We start from the raw sequence: 21835 nt of genomic DNA, 5'->3' as shown, positions 1-21835 counted from the left end.
AATTGTAAATGTTAAAGGCTCTGAGAGAGTCTCGGGAGAGTTCACAGAGACTCTCGGGAGAGTTCACAGAGAGTCTTATAGTAGAGTTCAGACAAACATTCTGGTAAAGATTTTAAGGGGCATTTTTCTGTAAGCTGTAGTAGAAAATGAGAGAAAATGAAAAGATATTCATATACTCTAAACATTGAGTTCGCAGAAATATCCGCAGAAATCCACAGTATTATTAATATTTACATAGAATATTTACATATTTTGACATAGTCCTCAAACGTGGAGGACAGAAAGATAAAACCCACTTTAAACATATTCTAATGAGAGTTTGAAACGCCGTGCAATTTTAATTTTTGATTGAATAAGTTCTTGATTTTAAAATCTTTAAATCCGCATATAGTTACTTTTTATCTTACTATATATTTTGACATTGTGTTGACAATGGCCCAGCCTCATCCATGTACGAAATTAATCATTATTCAAATCGTAGTGAGAAATGGCCAGTTCCATGGATGACGTCGTATTACTGCTACAACTGTTTGTGGGATTTTTATATAATCATCACAACACGGGCAGTTTTTCAGCTCCTAATAATTAGATTTTACTTCGGTGACAGCTTCGTTGTAGCTTGGCAGCCCGTGAATCCCGGGTATGGCGTCGTCGGCTCCAGTATGTGGCGCTGGTGGTACTGTAGGCTGCACATATGACGGATGTACTGTCGAGGGCTGACCGTAGGGCAATTGAGTAGTGACGGCAGGCTGACCGTACCCCGGCGGCTGATTTGCTGTAGGTTGACCGTAAACTTGTAAAGGCTGACCGTATATGATCTGACCGGGTTGGGTCTGTTGTTGCTTCAGGTAGACAATCGGCTGTTGTTGAGGATGCATTCCGTAGACCAGTGTCGTCGTTTGTGACGAGATAAGCGGGTCTGGCGTCGGGCAGCAAATCGCGTGACAGCTCACACACGACTGAACGATCGGTACGACCATCAAAACGATTCCGACGAGCAAATTGATCGAGTGACACGCTATTCTGAAGTTGACTCGGTCGATCGAGTCCGTGGGCTCGGCCAGCGTGTAGCAGTTGAGATATTTGAATTCCATCTGCGCGTGTATCTTAATGCATCTTCTTTGACGCTCGTCTAACGCGATTCCAGCCGCCGAAATCCCGACCAACACGAAACCCAACACGCCTGTGAAAATCGACATGACCATCGTGCCGATTATCGGGCAGTTGTTCTTCGTTTTCGAACCGTGCAGACCGAGCCCGCCGGCGACGAAGCACAGAATGCTGCCCCAGAATCCGTAACCGATGAAGTGGAATATCGCACCCGACGAGATCGTCAAAATCCCGATGATCAACAGGATGAAACCGCAGACGATCTGAATGATTCCGCAATATCGCGCCCATCGATCAGCGAAACTGATTCGTGATCCGTCTGCTCGGCGATTGCTCGTCGCGATCGGTTGCTGCGGCACCGTCGACATCATCACCGTTTGTGGTTGAGGCGAATTCAGTGTTACGTGGCCGCCGCCACCAGCGCAGTATACCGGGGACATCTGCGAAGCCATTTTACGTTAGTTTTCTATTCGAGGAGTAGCTGGAAGAGTGATGAAAAAAAGAAAACTCTATGTAAAATCTAGTAATGAAAATGGAATCAATGGACTTGGGCTGGTAGTGCATAGTTAATTTCAACGTTTCATTTTTATATCTTCGGGAATACTCAATTTCCAACAAAGTTATATGATGCAATCTATATGCCCAATCCAAACAAAGAGAATTATTATCAAGTAAGCAATAAGGTAAATATGTAATTGATTTAGACTGTGGCTATAGTTTGTAGGACCTAACGCATTCCAAAAATTAAGCAAAATTTCAGAAAGAAATATACTCTGATCAGGATCATCAATTGTTGTGCAGCAGACTTCACCTAAACCGGTATCATTTTTCTACCGAATAAGGCGATTACCGATTCGAAAATGGCGAAAATCACGGGATGAAAGCATAGGGAATTATCGAGCCTAATGACGGTCAAATAGCATCACTAATTTCGTTTTATTCCATACGATTTCACCGTAGCCTTAAATGAACCACCGATGGTTTCCTTCCACACGTATAATTAATACGCGAGACACAAGTCGTCGTGGACAAATTCTCTCAAATTCCGCGACACTTACCTCCGTTTCTGTTCATTCGCGATGCATTTACGTTATTGAAACTGTAGCCAATTTAGGTCATGAGCGTGCAGCAGTACAGTAACAGAGCATCATATGCATCAACAACAGAGATCGTCGTTATTACGTATAACACAGTATTGTATGTTTAGTTTGTTTGTTTTTATTACTTTACATCGTTTGGATCTCCATTGGTTTTGCATGTGAAGGGCCGTTATGTTTATCGTGTACTGATGAAAAACAGTAGCAGATGCCGAAATCATATTTACATTCATTACACCGAATGAACAGAACAGTACCGAGGCGGAGTCTACTGTATGAACTAAGCCTAACATTCAAAAAAAATATTCAACCAATAGTAACTTTAACTTTATCATATTATCAATTAAATAAATGCTAAATTGGCGATCGGGATGAAGTGAAAGTATGAAATTCAAGAAATCACGTGACACCCACAAGATAACCCTTAAACCCAAACAAGAGATCTTGGCGCTTCATAACTGAAACTCTTAACAAGCCAAATTCTGAACCCTAACTTACGAAACCGAATATGGCCCCGAATATAAACTTATATATATATATGCGTATATCATCGTCACAACTATTTATGGGATTTTCATATCACATGCCACAACACTTCAGGAGGTTTCTATATTATCATCACAACTCTTTTAAGGATCTAGCGTTTCAACTGTTAGTGGATTTTTATGATACCACCATCACAACACCTCGAGTTTTTATCAATTGTAAACATCGAGAACCAACTGATTTTACTTCGGTAATAGCTTCGTTGTAACTGGGCAGACCGTGAATTCCGGGCACTTGTGTAGTGGCGGCAGGCTGACCGTACCCCGGCGGCTGGTTTGCTGTAGGTTGACCGTAAACTTGTAAATGCTGACCGTACGCGATCTGACCGGGATGTGTAGTCGGTTGCTGCTTCATGTAGACGATCGGCTGTTGAAGGATATACGCGTCTGACCTCGGGCAGCAAATCGCCCGGCAGCTAAAACACGACTGGACGATCGGTACGACCATCAAAACAATTCCGACGAGTATATTGCCCACGTGACACGCTATTCTGAAGTTGACTTGGCTGATCGAGCGTGCGGGCATAGCCGTGTCGCAGGTGGGTGGATTGAATTTCATCTGCACACTTTCTTCCAAGCATCTTCTTTGCTGCTCATCGATCGGGATTCCAGCCACCGAAAACCCGACCAACACGAAACCAAACAAACACGTGAAGATCGACACGACCATCGCGCCGATTATCAGGCAGTTGTTCTTCAACTTCGCGCCGAGCACGCAAAGTCCACCAGCGACGAAACACAGAATGCTGCCCCAGAATCCGTAACTGATTTTGGCGAACATCGCACTCGACCTCATCATCAAAATCCAGTTTAAAATGAGGATGAAACCGCAGACGATTTGAATGTGTCCGCAATATCCCACCGATCGATCAGCGAAACCGATTCGTGATCCGTCTGCTCGACGATTGCTCGTCGCGACCAGTTGCTGCGGCACGGCCGACTTATTAACCACAGTTTGTGGTTGAGGTGAAATCATTTTCACGTGACCCGCGCCACCAGCGCTGTATACCGGGGACATCTGCGAAGCCATTTTACGATTGTTTTTTTTGAGTAGCTGGAAGAGTGATGAAAAAAATAAAACACAATGTAATATCCTGAATTGAAAATACGAGAATGAAAAATACGTATTCTTGAACTAGTAATACTAATAGTTTATTTCAACGTGCTTTATCTTTATATTCCGGGGCCGGGTTTCATGGACTGAGTATCAAAGTTATCCCTAGAGGTAAATCCTCAATCCGGGTTGACAACCATCATAGTAACAATGAGAAACTATGGTTATAACTGACAAAATTCAAAATATTCCCCCAGGGATTACTTTTATCCCACATCTATGAAACCTAGCCCAGTAATTTACGACAAAATTATATAGGTATAAACACAATCCAGAACAAAGGTAAGATAAAACATAATCGATTTAGACTGGCCTAACGCGTTTCCAAAAATAGAGCAAAACTTCGACAAGAAATCCACTGACTAGGACCAGTAGTTCAGCAGACTCCACCTAAACCGGTATACAGCAGGGGCGGATCCTGAGGAGGGGGTCCGAGCCCCCCCTTCTGACCAAATGCCTTTTGAAATAACATAATTCAAACCGGTATTGGACTACATGTATAACGAAAGCCCACAGTACTTCGTAAGGCAATGATATGCGCTAAATATCATTGCAAAGAAATTTACCTAAATTTCCAAAATTTACCAAACAAGGGCCGGCTGCACGATTTGTTTTGTTTACTTTACGCAGTTTGGATTTTAATCGGGTTTGTATGTGAAGGGCCGTTATGTTTATATTTACGCACGCGCAGAATGAACCGAAATTCAGTCAAAATTTCACCGAAAACAGGCGGATTACCGCGAATGTACCGGACTCATCTACCTGATGAGAACAGTTGCAATCTTATTTTTATCTTTAATACCGAATGAACAGATCGGATAGAACAGTACCGAGTCTAGTGTATGAACTAAGCCTAACATTTAGAAAAATATTCATCCAATAGTAACTTTATCAACCAAATCAATAAATCGATCAGATGAATGCTAATTGGTGATCGATCGAAGGGTTAAAAATGAAAGTGAAAGTAGACTCCGATTCAGCAATAGACTGGTTACCGGTCTCTGGGACAGGCAACCAGTCAGTCTAGATTCAGCAACAAATCGATACAAGATCAGCTCACAAAGAGAATCTTGGCGTTCCATAACTGAAGTTCTAAACTATCATATATCCACCTGCTAAGCCCCAAATACTGAACCCGAACTAGGCCATATTAGGAAGCATTAAGGAAGAGCCCCGGGAGCGGAAGGAGTAATGAACTAAGACGAAATCGAATCTAGACTTTAAAGTTCAAATTCAAATTTTCACTCATCACAACAAAAAACAAAAACCAACCTCAGAGATTTCTTTATTCTCTCTCACTACATGCACGTCAAGTGAGACTTGAGCGTCTTATATCGGAGGCTTGAATAATAGAATTGATTTGAATTGTTGAGAATCATCTCAACTCAAAGGGAGATGTAGCGTAGGCCACTACCATGTCGACGGAGAATATTTGATTTTGGTACGCCGCTGTACGACATGGGTCGAAATCAGAGAAAGTTGATCGAATTCGGAAACTGCAGACCCCGTATCCAGCGTAGCATACTATCCACTTGAGCCAGCCCTCTGGACTCTAATTCGTGGCCCCTAATCCATGTGTTGAAAATGTCGCCATATTGTTTTTGTACTGTACCAAAAAACCGAGAAAATCTTTTTCAACATGGTACAATCATGACTCTAGTTCGAGAGCATGCATGTAGGTGGCAGCATGTGATAGTCGATCGAATTGAATTCGGGGAATTTGTGAAAAGTATCGCGGTTGATGAACCTAATCATTGTTCATCCCAAACAGCCGCAAAAGTAGACTCCGCTTAAATAACTCGCATAACCGTTTAATGATGTTTGTTGAAATTTGATATACAGTACAACATAATATCCACTGTCGGACACAATGTTCGACCTCATGCTCCGTCGAGCAGATCGTGTTACTATACTGTATGAATTTTGGTAATTTGTACGATGTATCATTAAAACGCTTCGTGAGTTTTACATGGGGTAGGTGGTGAACTGAAAACTGACTTGTCCGATTCTCATCAGGGTTGGGCAGACCAAGTTCGAACCTGGATCAACACAATGAAATATCCACTTCCCTACGATTGACTAAAATGCGAAATTTCTTCATAAACTTGACAACGACATCGTAGATTTTATTGTAACAATTATAACAGACAGTAGCGGTAGAATTTAAAAAAGAAATCACAAACAGCGATTGACAAGTCCGAAAATAAAAACGCATATTTTTGTTTTGGAAAACATTCAAAATCACGTCTTGGTATAAAATCTGTTGTTGAATATCGGTCAGAAGTTTAGTACAATCAATAATAATAACAATATATATATAAATATATTTCATATATGTGTAACAGGCGATAACTTTCTAGAATATAAATTTTCTAAAAGCTATTCAAAGACATTCTGACATTAAATTCAGTATTTTTGAAGAGTATGTATATTTCACCGAGTTTAGAATTTGATCACAACATAATTCTGTATATGTCTAGCCCGTATATTAGACAGCTTAGTACGTTTGTATAAGCCTTATGAAACGGTAAAACCAGACGGATAGTACTTTATACTAACAATTATAGTAGCTCATTGGGATTACGAAATTAATCTATTTTCTGGGAAGCCAGATTAAACATTGTATTTCGCTTACATTTAAGTTCCGGTATGGCTGGACCATAAATAATATCCGTATCTGATGGATCACTGCTCGGCATTAAGCGCGTTTGGCTGTATAATTCATTAGTTTCATGGAATATACCTTATAACAATATACTATTTTTGGCCGTGTATTGATAATAAAAGTTGTAATTCAAATTGACTCTACACTAAGTCAACAACGCCTTGTTCCATGCTATTATATCTAGTCAATTAACAGGACATTTTTTTTCATATAATTATTTGTATCCATAAGCAGCAATTTTTCAATAAATTGACAATGTACCTAGCTATGGGGAGTCAACTGTATTCATCACAAATTAAATCACCATATTAAGCCTCTCTACACTGGAGCAATAGTAAGAGCAGCTCCTAAGATATACATGTTCATTTTGAATAAGTATATGATAGCCAATCTGAAATACAATATTAATAAGCAAATATATAAATATTAGGCCAAAAAAAATTGATACCTTGTTTCTCCGCTCTGCTGAGCTTAAATGTTGACCTGGCCGGCCGCCTATCTACCCTATACATTACTTTTTTTGAAATCGTGATCAATTTCACCATAACAGACCCGGCCGCTATAGAAATGAACTGTTTATAAATTTTATCATATTTTACAAAAATGACCCGGCCGCTGCGGAGAAACAAGGTATCATTTTTGTTTAGCCTTACGATATATAAAACGACAAAATAAAAGAAAGAAAACAGGGATTCTAAAAATCATATACTCAAAGTCCAACATAAAACACCATGCTTTTCTTACCTCTGATTGCATGATGCAAACATTGAACGGTGCTAATCTACTTTATCAGATTCAATAGCCACACCATTCACTTTGACGTCATGTGTTTAAAACCATTAAATATCAACGCGATCATCCGGTGTCCTACATCAATCAGCAGAATTCTCAGAACTCACTTTCTGACCCTCATATTCAATTCCTTCATTTTCATGTCAAACAGACTTTGATCAATTTTGGCACATCATATCGATTATGAGGATCAGAAAAAATCAACAAATACCTACGGGTACGCATTGACTAAAACATCTGTATTTGGACGGAAGCGCAGTTTTGTAAAATTACAATACATGTAGTTCAATTAATGGGGTCTCAAATTTTTACGTCATGTGGAAAGAATGGTTGTCATCAATTAAGAGACATCTCAATAAAGAGTGAGAAATGGGACTCTTTTCAAATATTTACGTATTTTGACACGAGTGGGTGGCCGAACTAGACCTGCCAACCACCCTCCCCCCTCCCCCCAGCATGCATGTGTATGCCCACACAATCAACATCAAGATACTATAATTATACTAAATAATAATAATCCTACCGAAGAATATATTGTACATGTAGATATTGTAAAGTACATTATATCCTCTACGTAAAAAGCAGTTTAGAAAAAGATGTAGTTTGAGGCCTTGCAGCCATGTGCTTTTTCAACATGCTTTATATTACTGCTACAACATTTTGTGGGGTCTTCATGTTACTGCCACAACTCCATGTGGGGTTTTCATATTACTGCCAAGACTCCTTGTGGGGTGTTTATATTACTGCCACAACTCTGTGGGATTTTCATACTATAGTTACAACTTTCTGTGGGGTGTTTATATTACTGCCACAACTCTTTGTGGGGTTTCATTATCGTTACAACTCTGTGGGATTTTCATACTACAGTTACAACTCTCTGTGGGGTTTACATATTATTGACACAACTCTTTGTGGGATTTTTATATCATGGTCACAACTCTTTGCGGGGTTTTTATTATCATCATCACAACACCAGTTTTTATCAATTCTCTTCATCAATAACCTATCAATTAGATTTCACTCCGGTAACAGCTTCGTTGTAGCTTGGCAGACCGTGAATTCCGGGCATGACGTCACTGGCTCCAGTAGGTGGCGCTGGTGCTACTGTAGGCTGCCCATAAGACGGTTGTACAGCCGAGGGCTGACTGTAGGGCAATTGAGTAGTGACGGCGGGCTGACCGTACCCCAGCGGCTGATTCGCAGCGGGCAGACCGTCCCCCGGCAGCTGATTCGCAGCGGGCTGACCGTACCCCGGCGGCTGATTCGCAGCGGGCTGACCGTATCCCAGCGGCTGATTCGCAGCGGGCTGACCGTACCCCGGCGGCTGATTTGCAGTAGGTTGACCGTAAACTTGTAAAGGCTGACCGTACACGATCTGACCGGGTTGTGTAGTATATGCACCACGTTGTTGTTGCATCACGTAGACGATCGGCTGTTGTTGAGGATGCATCCCGTAGACCAGCGTCGTCGTCTGCTGTGGGAAACACGCGTCTGTCGTCGGGCAGCAAATTGCCTGACAGCTCACACACGACTGAACGATCGGTACGACCATCAAAACAATTCCGACGAGCAAATTGATCGAGTGGCACGCTACTCTGAAGTTGACTTGGTCAATTGAGTCCGCGGGCTTGGCGGGCCCATAGCAGCGGTACGAATAATCAAATTCCATATTCATGTTCATTCTCAAGCATCTTCTTTGATGCTCGTCAAGCGGAATTCCAGCTGCTGAAAACCCGAACAACACAAAACCGAACAAACACGTGAAAATCGACATTACCATCGTGCCGATTATCGGGCAGTTGTTCTTCGTTTTCGAACCGTGCAGCCCAAGCCCGCCAGCGATGAAGCACAGAATGCTGCCCCAGAATCCGTAACCGATGAAGTAGAACATCGCATGTGACGGAATCATCGAAATCCCGATGATCAACAGGATGAAACCGCAGACGATTTGAATGATTCCGCAATATCGCGCCGAATGATGGGCGAAACTGATTCGTGATCCGTCTGCTCGGCGATTGCTCGTCGCGATCGGTTGCTGCGGCACCGCCGACATCATCACCGTTTGTGGCTGAGGTGAAATCTGGTTCACGTGACCCGCGCCACCAGTGCTGTATACCGGGGGCACCTGTGAAGCCATTTTATGATTCTTCTTTTTTTCAAGTACCTAGAGGATGCGATGAGAAAATGAAATACAATGTAATAAAAAAGGACCCATGCTAATAGTCCTGATAGTTCATCTGAACCTCTCAATTCTAATATTCATCTAAACTACTCAAGTTACAACAAAATTATAGGACATACACAATCCAGAACAAGAGACTGATCAAGCAATACGATAAAAACATTATTGTTTTAGTTCGTGGGCCCTAAATTCAACTCTAAGAATTAAGCAAAATTTCGACGACGAAACAACTCAAGACAAATTGACAGAATAAACATGATTTTAATCGGCTTCAAGGCTTGGTAAGAATGACCATTATTGTAGTATGAACTACCTACAAGCACGAAATTTAGACAAATATTTTACCTTTATTTTCAAACCTCTGTGTTAATCATCAAATTAATCAAATCAAATGAAATGAAGATAGTGAAAGTGAAAGTGAACAAATCGCGACTTGCCACAAGATCAACCAAATGAGAGATCTCAGTCAGCATTTGAATCCCATTACAGACTTTTACAAATACATCATTCCTACCGAGCCCCAGATTCTAAACTCAAACTAGGCCTTATAAATAGGCCGATCATGAGTAATAAAGAGAGCACGATGAGGAGAACGACGGAATCAAAATCTTGAAATTGAAGAATCGAATGAGTGAGGTTCAATCATTAAACAAAAGTTACGTTTAAATACTTACCCAAAAAATACAAAAACCAACCTCGCAGATTGTTTCTTTTATTTTTGTCCGCTTGATACGTCAAATGGTGAGATAAGATTAGACGTCTGGTATTATAGGCAATTACGTCAAAGAAATGTGAGAAATGTCGTCACGATCAACAAAGTATTTGAGTATTTTTATTTACTTCCTGGTTCTAGTTCGAGAGACTGAGTATAGGTGGTAGCACGTGATGGTCATTCAAATATAATTCAATGGAAACTTTATTGACCTCTGGCAAAAATACACCGGTGCCGGTAACGATGAAATATTTTTTCACCTAAGATCTACACATTACAAACATTCGGGATAAATAGAAAATACGAAAACACCACAAATTAGGTTTTGATTTTGTATCCAACTGTCCAAATAACTTTATTTGCGAATTTATTTATTTATTTAATCGATATTCGCAATCCGGCGTTTAATTGTCTGATTTAAGTGATTGGCGTTTGAAGATGATGAAATTTGTTTTCAAAATGAGCTTAGATTTGAAAGATCTAAACGTGCCGCATATTTAATGCTGAAACCGACTTGTTCCAGTTTGCGCAGTCTGGCGGGATGCGATATATTTATAGCACCCGATGCACATCGGCTATTCTTAGATATATATTCTCTTAGTATGCAACTAACTCTCTAAGCCTTTCTCTTACTTCTGCTTCGCGCATCATGGCGTCCATCAGTACCAGCTATGTACTGTACAATTACATACGAGGATTTATGTTAGTTTCATTGGTGGTCGCGCCGAAATCCGTCGACGCGTTACCGTCGATTAAACCAGATTTCGCGGACTTGTTCGACAACGAGTTGTCCAGTTGGTTGGACAGTATAATCGGCACGGATATCGCCGTTTCCGAATACCAACTGATGAAGGATAAAGGCGAGATGGATTTCGGCGACGTCGACTTGAAGGACGTGTTGGCGACGATGGAGCGTGGTTTGCGCGACGATTTAGACAAGAAGGTCAAAGCGCTGGAGAGGTCGGTACTCGAAGCCGAAAAACTAGCAAAAAATCACACTTGGAACTCCGATCCGGCGATGCAAGATGTTATCTATATCCACGCGAAAGAAGACGACCCCGAAAATAACGAGACGGTTTTCGTTTACGACGAACGCCTCGAACAGAACGTCATAGCGGACACGTCTAGTGTACACATCCCTGTGGAAGTGTTCCGTGGTGATGTGGATATTCAAAACGGTTTGACTTGGTCAGCCAGGTTAGACCGAGTCTTCCACGAGAATCGTCTGAACGACCCGGATTTGTTGTGGCAGTATTTCGGCAGTCGGGTCGGGTTTATGCGTACGCTCCCCGCAAGCAGGTGGCACGGGGATTCGGTGGATCTGTACGACGTGCGTCGCCGACCGTGGTACACGTTGGGTTCCAGTCCGTCGAAAGATATGCTCATTCTGATCGACCACAGCGGCAGCGTGCACGGTAAGCCTCTACAGTTGCTGAAAGTGGCGGCCAAATCCATCATCAACACGCTGGGCGAAAACGACTACATTCGGGTGGCGAAATTCTCTAAAGAAACCGTCGGTCTGTCGTGTCTGAATTCATTCGTGCGCGCGAACCATCGCAATAAGAAACTACTTTTCGACGAAATCGACGAAATCGTCGCTTCGAAGATGGCCAGCTACGAAAAAGCGTTCGATTTCGGTTACAAAGAGTTCGAGCAACTGGGAAATAGTTCCGTATATGCTGACCACGCCGCCGGGGCCAAATGCAACAAGGTCATGGTAATGTTGACCGAAAGCCCGCGCGATATTCCCGAAGAGGTGTTCAAAAAATACGACTGGGACGCGACGGACGTGCGCGTGTTCATTTACGCTATCGGTCTACCGACGAAATCGGCCGTCGTGAAACGTTGGATGGCGTGCACGAAAAACGGCTTCTTCTCGCAGATTCCGGCCATGGGTGAAATACGCACGACCGTTCAAGAGTATATCGACATCTTGCAGAAAGATACCGTACAGACGAAACAGGCCGAATGGACGGACCCGTATAACGACGCGCAGGGTTTAGGAATGACGACCACCGTTACTCTGCCCGTTTACGACACGACTGACACCGATGGTTGTCGAGAGAGGTGTCTGGCCGGCGGTAGTAACGATTCGTGCGCGGCTGGCTGCTCTCAAAATCAAACCATCATCGGCGTGATGGGCATCGACTTCCGAACGAAAGACATGCAGAAGTTTACGCCGTTGAGAAAACTCGGCCCGAACGGATATTCGTTCGTCATCAACACGAACGGATATCTAGTGTCGCATCCGCATCTGAAATACGACGCCGTCGACTCGGACAGCGTGCCTCCTAACGTCGACATCATGGACGTGGAAATCGACGACGAAAACGGCCAGAAATCGTCGATCAGAAAGAAAATGATCGATCAAAAATCGATGGGTAGCGACGATTTTGACGGGTTCTTTCGTACGACTGATGGAGCCTATATCGCTAAACAAGCGCGTACGTATATGCACGCTGGAATCGCTGGATCCCCGTTCAGTATCGGCGTCGTTAATCCGAAATCTCATACGAAGTTTCTCGAGGTTTCGAAGCCAGTTGCCGCCGATAGGAAAACAGCGGCGATGAACCAACTGAACGGTAACCGCTCGTCTCTGCTGCTATTAGCGCCCTGGAACTATTGCCCGGGTTTAGCCGACGTGATCGAAAACAACGTTTTGAATTCGGCGGATATTTTAAAAGACGAATTGGACCGGCATGCGAACGGCACTTGCGGCGGAGCTAACGGGTCCGAAATATTGAACAACGTGCTTTTAGATTTGTCGACGACTAAACTGCAAACTCATTGGGAGGAGACGACGGAGAAGGCGATCAGCGCCGGTATCATAGCGCGATTTATCGGTACATACGGCGGCCTGACTGCTGTATTTCCCTGGAACGAGGGTTCAGAGTTTCTCGACTGGGCCGACGTCTGGAACGCCGCCTATTTCCAAAGGGCGTTCATGTACGAGGATGAGAACCAGGGCGGCTTCGTGTTCAGCGTGCGTCCGGTCGAACCGTCGAATTATTCCGTACCCTTTAACGGAACCGTGTTGGTGGCCAAATCGGTAAAACTGTCCAATCAGGTAAAAGTAGCGGTCGTCGGTGCGAAAATCACTGAAGACGAATTGCGCAATCGATTGGCCGAAACTGTGGACGAATGTAAGGAAATCGACGTGGTTTGTTATCTGTTGGACGAGTCCGGATATCTGATCGCTAGTAATCAACCCGATTATGAAGTGGGGCGTTTTATCGGCGACCCGACCGTCGACCCGCAACTCGCGTATTGGATGTATAACACGTCGCTGATCGGTTCGATGACGTATTACGACTATCAGGCCACGTGTACGGTGATCACCGATGAGAACAGCGCGTCGGGTCCGCGGTCGTTTTACATTCCGACGTTGACCGATCTGTTCAACTGGTTGACGCCTCGATTCAGCGCTACGTATTTCATCGCGACGATTTTCGAATTGGTATCAGATTTACTCTCGTACGCCAGTGCCGATGACGCCGACGACGAATCGGTGTTGGACGACAAAATCAAAAACATCAGTTGCACGATGAAACGAGAGTATTACTACGCCAACACGAGTTATCTCGATAGTCTGCCCGGTCGTCAGGCGTCCGGAGAATTCAACTGCTTTACAAATTGTACCAGACGGTTCCTAGTAAAAAGTCTCGAGAAAAGTAACTTATTGTTGGTCGTAGCCGATCAGATATGCGACTCGGAAGATAGCGCGGAAAGTTGCGAGGTGGAATTGCCGGGACCCTCACCGGTCACAGACGATGGACCGGATATTTGCGCGCAGACGCCCAGATATCGGCGCCGTGAGTCGGCGTGTATGAATTCTCCCCCGCGACGAAAAACTATTCCGTGTCGAGCCAATTGTTTGCTTAAACCTCTCAATTTCTTGATCATTTCGCTAATATCTATTGCCATGTTTGTAAGCCATCCGTTTTGAACGTGTTGTTACTGAAAGTTTTTTTGGAAATTAATTGAACCGTGAATCGGACAAAATTCGACCATAACCTGTTGGATCCCAAACGCCGCATCGGAGACACGCATTGAGTATTCAGACGGTGTGACACGCCGGAAGAGCTCAGAACGTGATCGGAATTTACTCCATCCAGTTACCGTGTCAGCAGACAGCCTTGACCAATTCCTAACACTTAGCTCTTGGCAGATACTATCTTAAAGTTATATTAAACATAAATCATGCGGTTTTCAAGCGCACTTCCCCACATATATACTTTAGTTTAAGTAACTTTGACTTTACTCCATTTCCGATAAACTCAAGTCACTTACATATGAAAATTTGAACGTAATACATTTACAAGGGAAAAATTGAAAATGGATACATGTATAATCAAAGATGGTCGAATGTCATCAACAACACGTTGGTGTTGGCTAGTGATCCGGTACTAGATGTGTCACAAGTAGAAGTGCCGTTTGGAAATTGAATAACAAATAATTGCAAAATGACTGAGGCCTTTAAAACCTTGTGATGGGATTTTTACCCCAGAGATACTGCATGTATTAGATATTACATGTAATTTAGAAGACCCGTGACTCATGACGGTCACTTATGTTCATGGGAAACTCGAAGTGACGTTAAAACAGCAGTTACGTCCCGGGAGACTGTTCGATGTTTGGCCGTTAGAATACACGTCATGCAAGAGCGGTAGCTGAGCGCAATGGCATATGCCGATCCGAGTTTTAAACTGCTTTTGACTGGTAAAGAAAATTAGACTTTAGATGCAAATAATTCAATTCTAATTCTATATATTAAGATTTCAAACGCATGTAGAACCAATCGGGCTGATGACTGAACTTAGAGTGGAACCTCTTTAATACAAAATTTGTGGGCTAAAGTGAAATTGTCGTATTAAACGGGTTTCGTATTATCCAAACCTGTTATTGATATAAATAGGTTAGTTGGGAAATGCTGGAAAACGGGTTTCGCCTTAAACAGAATCGTATTAACGATGTATCAGTGTACCTTGTTTCTCCTAATTCGGCCGGGTAACTTTTGTTAACTACAATACAATTTGTGATCAGTTCATTTCTATAACTGCCGTTTCCGTAACGGTTAGCTTGATCATAATCTTTAAAAAAAAGTGATGTACAGGGTAAAGGCCGGTCTGGTCAAATTTTAAGCTCAGCAGAAATGAGAAATAAGGTATCAGTTATGTTAGCCTAAAGTCACAGGCTCGGTTTAAAAACAATCTGTTGCGCTAACGCAAAACCATCATCGGTGGTCGTAAATTGATATGTAGATATGTTTGTAAATATTGTTTGTATTTATTTTGACAAGTTTGTTAATTTCGTTCTGCAAAACGAACTGAAAATGGTGTCAGTGTCTTTTTGAGATTCATTTATGTACTCTTCTTTTTTTGTTGAACACTTTATTAAACATTTTCTTTCATCGAATCCGCCCGCCTTTAATCCTCATAAATCATCGATTGGAAATAAAGAAATTCCCGGAGTGACGATTAACCGATAATTCATAAATTCTAGTCCTTATGAATATTTGTTTAAAACTCACATTTTTAACTTAATAGTACTTATATCGTTTTACAATTTACTCCGTTTTAAGGAAAGTTTTGTATCACCATTTTCTCTGCCGTTCAATACATATTTTCCACGAAAAAAGTCTTATGTCTTTACCTATAGTATAAAGAATTTCTGGGGATAACAGGTCGTCATGCACTCAGTGAAATATCGCGGCAGATACAGATTACAACCATGTGCTTTTCTTGGCAGTCAACACGATGCGACATTTCCCCGAAATTTGTAAACCCCCCATATATCATCTAAGATCTAAGTGATCCGACGAGGAGTTGGCTCCCTTGTTTCTTTCTTATATAATATAGTACATATACCTAGGATATACTGGGTTCAAAAACTTGTGAGTTCGTTATTACAGGTTTCACTGAATCCCTGTCCTCTGATTGATCGAGGACGGGTGACGTAGGTGAGTGACGTCAGTGCACTAATAACGTCACCGAATTCCTGTCCTCTGATTGGTCGAGGACGAGTGACGTTAAGGCACTAATAATATTGACCATTGAGTCACGGTTGACGACCACCATTATACGTAGACGTCAAAGCATAGCAGGGCAGGCGAAAGCGAGTTGACATTGGCCCGGTGCATATCCGACGGAGCGAGGCCGTTCACCACGCGAAAAATTCGGGGTTCATAATCGGTTCATAATTCGGGGAATAATACGATTCACGATTGGGTCATCATGAATGTTACGGATCAGACACAGCTGTCTCATCGTTGATCACAAATAAGTTTTCAGGAACGATAGGAGCTGCAGACCTAGTTGTGTAGTTTTCATGGAGAAACCCTTCAGGAAAAAACCATCATCCGGCAAAAAATTATTGGCCCAGCTGAAGCCGCCGGCCCTGCAAATGGTAGAATAATGAGAGGCACTTACCGAACTTGGGACTTCGATAACGGAACCACGAACAACAAACCTACATCGAAAAAATATACAGAAATTCAAGTCATTTGTAGTTGCGTTTTATTACATTAGTCCATAAGTTTATTTTTTTCACATTTGACGACTACATATAAATATGTATTGTATGTTTAAATACGCTTGTATTTGCGAGTGCGCGCGCGAGCGTACCACTACAGTCTCATAATAATAATAATCATAATAATAATAATCATAATAATAATAGTTATGTTAATAAAGAAGTTGAGTCTCATTTGTGTGTTTGCATTTTATGTACGAAATACGAATTTTCATAGTAGAAATGTTTTACAAAATATATTTATATATATTTATATTAATATTAATATGTATATAAGTAGTATCATGGTAGTCACGCGCAATCGTGCGCATATGTTCTGAACTAAAAACGACTAAGCTCACAAAAATAAATACTAATTCACGTAAACAAATACCATTAATGAATAATAATAAGAATAATAATAATAATAATCACAAAACGTGTACATATATATAAATATAAACAACTAGCTAAAATAGACGGAAAATAAACAACGAAAATACTTCTAAATTGAAATCATTTTTTGACTCGATAAAGATATGTCTACTCGCAATTTGACACTTGATATAAGACGTAATAGCAGAGTTTAAGGGAATGAACATATATTACTGAATTAACTTCCGCGATATGTAACGCATTTTGAAAATAAATCTCGACGAGAAAAAAATCGCTATTGTGCATCGCGTGTGAGAAAAATGCGCTATTCGTCCATTGATTGAGAATGCGGCGTACTTTGCTAAGTTGCCGGACCTAAAAAAGTGTGAATTGCTCACATTAATATGCATGTATCAATCTGCAGACTGCCTTATCGCAAACCCTTCAGACATCGAAGTCTGGACGGATGCTATTTGAAAGCAGGGCTGCCAACCTCTGAAAAGTACTATCAGCAATAAGTTGATTTTTTCGGGAAAATTTTATTGAAATATGAAAAAAAATGTTTAGTAATCATTATCAAAGTTATTCAGTAATCTATGGTTGGACCATTGGTGTAATAGCTGAGGACTATCAACAATTTCAAAGAATGGCCACAAAGTATCGAAGTATCAAAGCAGGGTCCGATCTAAGGAATGAAAGCCACTTGCCCGGTGGGCAAGCATATCTGAAATTTCGCTTGCCCCCTCCAAAAGCTACTTGCCCTACACAGGCAGTCCGATTGGTGGCACAATCATCCGTTTTATCGAGTGGGAAAAGGGTTTTGTGACATAAAATTGCACTAGCCCGGGGGACAAGTGATAATGATAACCTACTTGCCCTGATGAGAATATACTTGTCCCGGGCGATCGGAGAAGTGCTTAGATCGGACCCTGTCAAAGTATCTTCAGGATTTGGGCTGTCGATTGATACCTGCATCAACTCAAGAGCTTTCAGTTATGGATACATTACAAATCTTAGACGCAATATATATTTTGTCGTCAATTGAAAATACATATACAAAACCCGATGCGAAAATTACATATCTAAGTCCTTAAAATTTACGATTGTTCACATAGCTAATTTGGTATTGATATGAGTTGAATGAAAATCTCACAATTACGTAGTTAAACCATGGACTCTAAAACGTCCATAGTTAAACTAACAGAGGATTTTGACTTTTCGCAACTCAAATACTACGAGCAATTTCAAAAACAGACACGCAGAAGTGATTTCAAATCTGTTTCAAAAATCTTCGATCAGTTCTACGATAGTACTTCATAATAATTGTGGGTTTTCTCTTCAATTGAATCAGACAGTCGCGTTTTGTCCACGCAGGAATCTACGAATTGATATGATTTCATCATCAAACGAAGTCGACAAAACGTCGATTTTTATCGAAGCATACATACCGATATATACGATTAGTTTAATCTCGATTTGCGGCGAAAAAAATCAAGAGCGCCTGGTCGGCAAAAGTTTACCATATATTCGTGACCGATTCAATACCAGGTAATTCATTCGCAGTCATATTGCGTATATATAAACGGTTAACATGTAAGGTTAATGTTAGCTTGAGAGATTGCTGAACAATTGTTGGTTTCGTTCGACCTAAAACTGACGATTGCTGAATCTGTTCCGGATCATTACTCATCGACACTAGACACAGTGAAATATAGGTAAGTTCACTGAAATATTCAATATTGTCAGATCATGTTTGTGCAGTGACTAGAGCTTTTGATAAGCGTCATTTCGAATAAATATCATACTTCCTATAGCTCCGCCTCGGACAACGTGGCTACAGACACATACATCAATCACATTTTAATGCGTACATCTAAATATTGGGCGTAGCTACAACCACAAATGCCTGACCAAATCTGATACAAACCGATAAAATTCATTCCAAGTTTTCTGTTAAAAGATTACTTTTCAAAAAACTCGTTTTATAGTTAAGTAAAAAAACATCGATATTTGCAGTATTTGATATGCAGTATTTCGGTGCGGAAAAGCTCGATTTCAGAGATGAGTTAATAACGTTTGTGCAAAAAATTACATTTCAAAAATGCATGAAACAATTTCCTATTCATTATAACAATAACATTGTATGGTCAACACCAGGAACCAGTCGTGAGACTTAGAATTAGAACTAGTCTAAGCCAGTTTTGGCTCACTGAAGACCAGTTGTAAGATTTTAAAGCCATTTTTGGACTTGAACTGCGCAATTGCATTTTAGACAAGTGTCTACCTGTTACACATCAAAATTAATTGCTGAAATTTACATCAAAATACCCGGACAGATTACCTATTACTGACCTAAGAACCAGGCTCCATTTCATTAAGGAGGTATCAAAATTACCTCCAGGGGCAGCAAATCATCAACTTGGGCAACAACCACCATAGTAACAATGAAAAACCATGGTAATAACCGACAAATTTCAAAACATTCCCGAGGATTATTTTGTCCGCATGAATTGAAACTCATCTACGAAACTCATCCCTGGTATTTTGATAATTTCCAATTTTTCTGCCGTTACTAACATTCGTTCATTTGTTAGGCGCTAAACGCAATGAGTAAATGAGTAAAACACAATTATTTGTAGCATCATACACACACTGTAAAGTACAAGGCTTTATGGAGTTCATTCGTTCACCGCGAGTTATCTCATAGTTGACAACGGGGCTATTACATAGTCAGCCGCTGTTCAGAATCAACCGACGAGCATCGATTATGAACCAAGCATGGTTCCCACCACAGTTATATGAATTCAAAAATCCAAAATTTTTCCAAAGTATTTCATGGGTGATTTTTCAATTTTCCCAAATGGAAATCAACACATATCGTCATGCTACGGTCAACATTTTAGCGGTGACTGGTTGATGAATATGATTTTCAAGGGAGATTGCTATAAAAATTTGCCCTTGGCAAATGCAATATGTGAAATGTAATGAATTTCCCAAATATTTCCCTGATATGAGGAAAATTTCTCAAATTCCCAAATATTTCCAAACTGGGAATATTATTTCTAAATTCCCAAGTTTTTGCCAATTTCCCTGTGTTCTGTGGGAACCATGACCAAGAGTTTGATTAAACCATCAGCTAATCATCAGAAACTGTTCCATTCTGGACGTAATATGACGATTGATGAAACACTTTGTTATAACGATGATAATGGACAATAAAGAGTCAGAAATGTTTTCTTGAGATTTTACTCCATTGAACGTTTCATCGTTTCTGGATGGAGCCAGTTGCTCCAAAAGTTTGTTAAAGATAGCCAACAGATAGATAGTAATAATGAAGTTTTAATTGTCACTATGTCAACTATCCGCTGGTTTACAGTAACCACCTTTTGAGCAACTGCAGCCCCAGGATACGATGAAACCATCGAAACATTTCAGAACTCTAATACCATTCTAAGTGTAGGATTATTCTAAATCGAACGTAATATTTTCGTAGGTGACAGCGTTAGAACCGGAAGTACGAGAGATAACTCATAGCTGGCAGCTTAAAGCGTTAATTGTATATAATGATTAGCACGAGTTTATGACGACCATATACTGTATATACTTTTGTATAGATACAACTACTGACCGCCGAATAAAAGTAATCATCAAATCCTAATAGGGGCACCCTTACTACGAACGGGGAACTGCGACATTAGTTATCCCACCAAATGGGTCGACGAGCACTCGGTCTAAAATCAGTTCATAAGCGACCAATTTTGAATTTCTAGGCCCTGAATTCAAAGATTATCGCAGGACCAACCACATAAACATCGAATGCATTTTTCTACTCAGTGATTGGTAAAGTTTTCATTCATAATTAAATCATTTCTGAGAAATGTTCATTCAATTTTAGATGACATGTAGAAGAATTGAACACGCGAGACCCAAGTTACTAGGCCGCTCAAGTCGGATCCAATCAACTCTGATAAACGTTCAACTTGGATGTTTGTTGAAATATTTTTGTGACACTATAAGAAATACATAACAACCAACTTGAATATGACTTGAGTCGGACACATTTTTACGGTCCAAAAAGATCCGACTTGAGCGGAGTCTACTGCACTAGCGACACCTGGCAGATCTCGCTTACAATAGGAGGAATCCTCAATCGCCGCAGTAGCCTCCGCAGTTCCCCCGTCGAAGAAAAGGCGAGCTGGAAGATTTTCAGAAAACATTTCCGACTTAAAACTGGACACGGGATTGAGTATATTCTCGATGATGAACACGTGTAACCGAGCTCGAAGTCGGTCGAAAGTTTGTCTCGTCGTCTTAGCAGTTGAAAAACAACAGTAGTGCGTCTATTTATCCCCTACCCCCCTCGTCGAAAATAACTCGACTCGCATGCGATATTTTCAATGTTCAACAACGCGGACATCAGAAGCCCATTTGCATATCGGCATAGTTGTAGAAGTTTTCGATCTGTTGTTGGGCGAGCGATTTGTTCTGGCTGACGAACACGAGACCGGTCGATCCCTGCATCACGGCGACGACCGCCTGTTGGCAAAGTTGTATACAATCGTCACCGTTATATTCGAAACCGATGACTGGCCCTGAAATAGATAAATTTCGTAATGGGTATAATTTAGTCTCTTTTTTTCTTTTCTTTTACTTCGTATTGACTCTTATTCATTTAGAGTTAAACAGTTTATTCCAAATGCTCCTTTGAACAAAAATCAACCTACAATTTCATA

The 21835-nt window shown here is 41.2% G+C and overlaps 5 protein-coding genes across 7 annotated transcripts in view; 1 reads left to right on the top strand and 4 right to left on the bottom strand.

Moving 5' to 3' along the window:
* Positions 1-209: 209 nt before the first annotated feature.
* On the bottom strand, positions 210-5511 carry LOC141912461 (uncharacterized). Of its 2 annotated transcripts, none has more exons than XM_074803670.1 (2): positions 5479-5511; positions 210-1591 (listed from the first exon to the last, which is right to left on the bottom strand). In XM_074803670.1, the coding sequence occupies exon 2, from the start codon at positions 1560-1562 to the stop codon at positions 579-581; it is 984 nt and encodes a 327-aa protein (XP_074659771.1). In that variant the 5' UTR covers positions 1563-1591; positions 5479-5511; the 3' UTR covers positions 210-578. The 2 variants fall into 2 exon arrangements, with proteins under 2 accessions (XP_074659771.1, XP_074659770.1); XM_074803669.1 differs by lacking the exon at positions 5479-5511 and adding an exon at positions 2169-2248.
* On the bottom strand, positions 2577-5454 carry LOC141912462 (uncharacterized). Its single transcript, XM_074803671.1, has 2 exons — positions 5139-5454; positions 2577-3806 (listed from the first exon to the last, which is right to left on the bottom strand). Exon 2 carries the CDS (start codon positions 3780-3782, stop codon positions 2871-2873), a length of 912 nt encoding a protein of 303 aa, XP_074659772.1. The 5' UTR covers positions 3783-3806; positions 5139-5454; the 3' UTR covers positions 2577-2870.
* A 467-nt stretch (positions 5512-5978) lies between the features above and the next one.
* Positions 5979-10319, bottom strand: LOC141912616 (uncharacterized). Of its 2 annotated transcripts, none has more exons than XM_074803915.1 (2): positions 10180-10319; positions 5979-9487 (listed from the first exon to the last, which is right to left on the bottom strand). In XM_074803915.1, exon 2 carries the CDS (start codon positions 9458-9460, stop codon positions 8330-8332), a length of 1131 nt encoding a protein of 376 aa, XP_074660016.1. In that variant the 5' UTR covers positions 9461-9487; positions 10180-10319; the 3' UTR covers positions 5979-8329. The 2 variants fall into 2 exon arrangements, with proteins under 2 accessions (XP_074660016.1, XP_074660017.1); XM_074803916.1 differs by having other exon boundaries at positions 10201-10312.
* Positions 10320-10866: 547 nt separating this feature from the next.
* LOC141912889 (voltage-dependent calcium channel subunit alpha-2/delta-1-like) lies at positions 10867-14163 on the top strand. The gene has a single exon (XM_074804311.1). The coding sequence runs from the start codon at positions 10867-10869 to the stop codon at positions 14161-14163; it is 3297 nt and encodes a 1098-aa protein (XP_074660412.1).
* A 2572-nt stretch (positions 14164-16735) lies between these two features.
* The window catches only part of LOC141913392 (protein XRP2-like), a 28709-nt gene continuing 23609 nt past the window's right edge, over positions 16736-21835 (bottom strand). The window contains exon 9 of the mRNA XM_074804900.1: positions 16736-21694. Coding sequence (XP_074661001.1) covers positions 21519-21694 — 176 coding nt within the window. The 3' untranslated portion in view covers positions 16736-21518. The remainder of the gene's footprint in view (positions 21695-21835) is intronic.

Source organism: Tubulanus polymorphus, chromosome 11 (genome assembly GCF_964204645.1).
Source record: "Tubulanus polymorphus chromosome 11, tnTubPoly1.2, whole genome shotgun sequence".
Classification (NCBI taxonomy): Eukaryota; Metazoa; Nemertea; class Palaeonemertea; order Tubulaniformes; family Tubulanidae; genus Tubulanus; species Tubulanus polymorphus.
Note: the sequence above shows the minus strand (reverse complement) of the source record. Positions and strands in the feature narration are given on the sequence as shown.